Source organism: Passer montanus, unplaced genomic scaffold (genome assembly GCF_014805655.1).
Source record: "Passer montanus isolate IOZ18808 unplaced genomic scaffold, ASM1480565v1 scaffold340, whole genome shotgun sequence".
Classification (NCBI taxonomy): domain Eukaryota; kingdom Metazoa; phylum Chordata; class Aves; order Passeriformes; family Passeridae; genus Passer; species Passer montanus.
Genome location: NW_024368153.1, coordinates 41,415 through 46,209, shown reverse-complemented (window position 1 = coordinate 46,209; position 4,795 = coordinate 41,415). Strand labels below are relative to the sequence as shown.

Below are 4,795 nucleotides of genomic sequence, written 5' to 3'. Positions count from 1 at the left end.
AGGAAAGAGGGAGGGGGGGGGGGGAAGGGGGGTGAGAAACGGGGAAAAAAAACTCATGGAAAACCATGGAAAAATCACAGAAAAACCACGAAAACTCATGGAAAAGCACGGGAAAATCATGGAAAACCCATGAAAAATCACATAAAAACCATGAAACCTCATGGAAAACCACAGAAAATCATTTCAAAAATCACGGGAAAACCACCAAAACTCATGGAAAACCACGGGAAAATCACGGAAAAACCACAAAAACTCATGGAAAACCACGGGAAAATCATGGAAAAACCACGAAAACTCATGGAAAACCACAGGAAAATCACGGAAAAACCACGAAAACTCATGGAAAACCACAGGAAAATCATGGAAAAACCACGAAAACTCATGGAAAACCACAGGAAAATCATGGAAAAACCACGAAAACTCATGGAAAACCACAGGAAAATCACGGAAAACCCACAAAAACTCATGGAAAACCATGGGAAAATCACGGAAAAACCACCAAAACTCATGAAAAACCACGGGAAAACCACGGAAAAGCCACAAAAACTCATGGAAAACCACGGGAAAATCACGGAAAAACAACCAAAACTCATGGAAAACCACGGGAAAATCACGGAAAAACCACCAAAACTCATGAAAAACCACGGGAAAACCACGGAAAAGCCACAAAAACTCATGGAAAACCACGGGAAAATCACGGAAAAACAACCAAAACTCATGGAAAACCACGGGAAAATCACGGAAAAACCACCAAAACTCATGAAAAACCACGGGAAAACCACGGAAAAGCCACAAAAACTCATGGAAAACCACGGGAAAATCACGGAAAAGGGGGGGAACGGGGTGAGAAATGGGGAAAAAAAACTCATGGAAAACCATGGAAAAATCACAGAAAAACCACAAAAACTCATGGAAAACCACGGGAAAACCACGGCAACCCCGTAATAATGCCGGCAAACCGGCCCCGACTCACCCTGAAGTCGGCGTCCCAGGCCTTCCAGCCCCTCCTCATCCTCTTGAGGCCGCGGAAGGCGCCGGGGAAGCCGCGGAAGGCGCCGGCCTCGGGCAGGATGTTGTGGGCGAAGAGCGACGGGAGGCGCCGGGGGGGGCCCCGCGGCTCGGCCCAGCCCCCGCGGGCCGGGAACCCCGGGAAGGGCCGCTCCCGGCCCCCCCAGCCCCCCCGGAACTTGCCCTGGAAGTGCTGCTCCCGCCCCGGCGCCCGCCCGTAGAAGTCGCTGGCGTCGGGCTCGGCTTCGTTGGGGAAATCGCCGGGATAATCGTTGGGATAGTCGGGGTAATCGTTGGGGTAATCATTTGGGTAATCAGGATAATCATTAGGGTAATCATTGGGGTAATCGTTGGGGTAATCGTTAGGGTAATCGTTGGGATAATCGTTGGGGTAATCGTTGGGATAATCGCCGGGGTAGTCGCCGGGGTAGTCGAAGCCCCCATTTCCCAGATCCCGGTGCTCGTTCACGCGCGCGTCGCCGTAGGATTCATACGGGTCGTACCTGAGCGGGGATTTGGGAATTTTGGGGGTTTAGCTGTGACGGGGTTTTTGGGAATTCCCAAAGAAATGGTTTTCCCAAAAAAAAAACCGTCTGAGGGATTGGGATCGCTTTTATTCCCAAAATAATAGGTCCCAGAAGTGGAGGACCTCCTTCTCCAGCCCCTTTCCCACCTTCCACCCTTTTCCCATTTCCCATCCCCTTTCCCCATTTCCCATCTCCTTTCCCCAGTTCCCATCCCCTTTCCCCATTTCCCATCCCCTTTCCCCATTTCCCATCCCCTTTCCCCATTTCCCATCCCCTTTCCCCATTTCCCATCCCCTTTTCCCCATTTCCCATTTCCCATCCCTTTCCCGCTCCCCAGGATCCAATCCCAACCACCCTGGAACCCCAAATCCCAAATGCTGGATTTTTCGGGATAACCTCCCATTCCAATTCCCATTCCCACCCCACTTCCATTCTCATTCCCAATCCCATTCCATTCCCATTCCCAATCCTATTCCCATTCCCCAAATCCCCATTTCCAATCCCATCCCTGTTCCCATTCCCACGTTCCCCATTCCTGATCCCAAATTCCCCCAATCCCAATCCCACCTCTCGGGGGCAGCCCCGTAGCCCCGTCCCGGCAGCCCCTCGGCCTCGCCGTGGATCCCAGCTCCCCCAATCCCAATCCCAATCCCAATCCCAATCCCAATCCCATTCCCGCCTCTCCAGTGCAGCCCCGTAGCCCCGTCCTGGCAGCCCCTCGGCCTCGCCGTGGATCCCGATCCCATTCCCATTCCTACATTCCCATTGCCACATTCCCAATCCCATTCCCACCTCTCCAGTGCAGCCCCGTAGCCCCGTCCTGGCAGCCCCTCGGCCTCGCCGTGGAGCCCAATCCCATTCCCATTCCTACATTCCCATTGCCACATTCCCAATCCCATTCCCACCTCTCCGGGGCAGCCCCGTAGCCGCATCCCGGCAGCCCCTCGGCCTCGCCGTGGATCCCGGCTCCCCCATTCCCATTCCCAATCCCAAATTCCCTCAATCCCATTCCCACCTCTCGGGGGCAGCCCCTCGGCCTCGCCGTGGATCCCAATCCCACATTCCCAAACCCCCATTCCCATTCCCATATTCCCATTCCCACATTCCCATTCCCACCTGTCAGGGGCAGCCCCGTAGCCCCGTCCCGGCAGCCCCTCGGCCTCGCCGTGGATCCCCCATCCCCTTTCCCCATTTCCCATCCCCAGTTCCCATCCCCTTTCCCCATTTCCCATCCCCTTTCCCCATTTCCCATCCCCAGTTCCCATCCCCTTTCCCCATTTCCCATCCCCTTTCCCCAGTTCCCATCCCCTTTCCCCATTTCCCATCCCCATTTCCCATCCCCTTTCCCCATTTCCCATCCCTTTCCTGATCCCCAGGATCCAATCCTAACCACCCTGCAACCCCAAATCTCAGATTCTGGATTTTTTGGGATAATCCTCCATTCCCATTCCCATTTTCCCATTCTCCAGTTCTCATTCCATTTTCCCACTCCCATTCTCATTTTCCGGTTTCCGTATGCATTCTTGTTTACCCATTCCCACCTCATTCCCAATCCCCTTCCCCTGTTCCCAATTCTCTTCCCCCATTCCCAATCCCAATCCCTCACTCCCAACCCCATTCCCATTCCCAATCCAAATCCCACATTTCCATCCCCACCTCTCCAGGGCAGCCCCTCAGGCTCAGGTGGATCCCAGCTCCTCCAATCCCAAATTCCCATTCCCAATCCAAATCCCCCAAACCCAGTCCCTCATTCCCATTCCCAATCCCCCATTCCCATTCCTAATCCAAATCCCCCAATCCCAATCCCCCATTCTCAATCCCATTCCATTCCCATCCCCATTCCTGAGCCCAATCCCATTCCCCAAATCCCCATTCCCAATCCCATCCCTGTTCCCATTCCCACATTCCCCATTCCTGATCCCAAATTCCCCCAATCCCATTCCCACCTCTCCGGTGCAGCCCCGTAGCCCCGTCCCGGCAGCCCCTCGGCCTCGCCGTGGATCCCGGCTCCCCCAATCCCATTCCCATATTCCCATTCTCACATTCCCATTCCCAATCCCAATCCCAATCCCATTCCCACCTCTCCGGTGCAGCCCCGTAGCCCCGTCCCGGCAGCCCCTCGGCCTCGCCGTGGATCCCGGCTCCCGGCTCCTGCCGCTGCTTCCCGGGGCCGTCGCCGCCCTCGGGGGCCCCGTCGGGCTCGGAATTGCCGAGCTCCCAGGAATTGCCGGCGGCGCCGCCGAAGCCGAAGCCCCCGGAGCCCTCCTGGCCGTAGCCGTAGCCGTAGCCATAGCCCTCGTACCCTGGGAACGGGGAATGCACCGGGAATTACCGGCATTCACCGGGATTCGGGATTTACCGGGATTCAACAGGAATTTGGGATTCACCGGGAATTCAGAATTTACTGGGATTCACCAGGAATTCGGGATTTACTGGGATTCATTGAGCATTTGGGATTCACTGGGAATTCCGGAGAGCTCCAGGATTTACTGGGAATTACCAGGAATTCGGGATTTACCGGGATTCACTGGGATTCGGGAGAGCTCCAGGATTTACTGGGATTCACCAGGAATTCGGGATTTACTGGGATTCACCAGGAATTCCAGAGAGCTCCAGGATTTACTGGGATTCACTGGGAATTCAGGATTTACCAGGATTCACCAGGAATTCAGGATTTACCGGGATTCACCGGGAATTCCAGAAAGCCCCAGGATTCACTGGGAATTACCAGGAATTCAAGATTTACTGGGATTCACCGGGAATTTGGGATTTACCAGGATTAACCAGGAATTTGGGATTCGTCCCGGAACCTCCCGGTCCCTCACAGCGACCCCCGGTCCCGGTGTGCCCCCGGTGCCTTCAGGGACACCCCCGGTCCCTCAGGGCTCCCCTCCGTGTCCCGGTGTCCCCTCGGTCCTTCCCAGACACCGCCAGTCCCTCACGGTGCCCCCCTCCATGTCCCAGTGTCCTCCCGGTCCCTCACGGTCACCCCCGGTCCCTCACGGTTCCCCCTGGTCCCGGTGTAGCCCCGGTTCCTCACGATCACCTCCGGTCCCTGAGGGTCCCCCTCCATGTCCCGGTGTCCTCCCGGTCCCTCACGGTTCCCCTCCATGTCCCGGTAACCCCCCGGTGCCTAAAGAGACACCCCCGGTCCCGATGTCCCCCCGCTCCCCTCACGGACATCTCCGTGTCCCGGTGTCTCCCCGGTCCCTCACGATCACCCCCGGTCCCTCACGATCACCCTGGTCCCTCACGGCCAT

The 4,795-nt window shown here is 56.1% G+C and overlaps 1 protein-coding gene across 1 annotated transcript in view; it reads right to left on the bottom strand.

Moving 5' to 3' along the window:
* Positions 1 to 4,795, bottom strand: part of LOC120505328 (A-kinase anchor protein 8-like) — a 9,765-nt gene extending 4,970 nt beyond the window's left edge. Inside the window, exons 1-4 of the mRNA XM_039715717.1 lie at positions 4,751 to 4,795; positions 4,519 to 4,668; positions 3,616 to 3,842; positions 960 to 1,511 (exon numbers count right to left, since the gene is read on the bottom strand). Coding sequence (XP_039571651.1) covers positions 960 to 1,511; positions 3,616 to 3,842; positions 4,519 to 4,668; positions 4,751 to 4,795 — 974 coding nt within the window. The remainder of the gene's footprint in view (positions 1 to 959; positions 1,512 to 3,615; positions 3,843 to 4,518; positions 4,669 to 4,750) is intronic.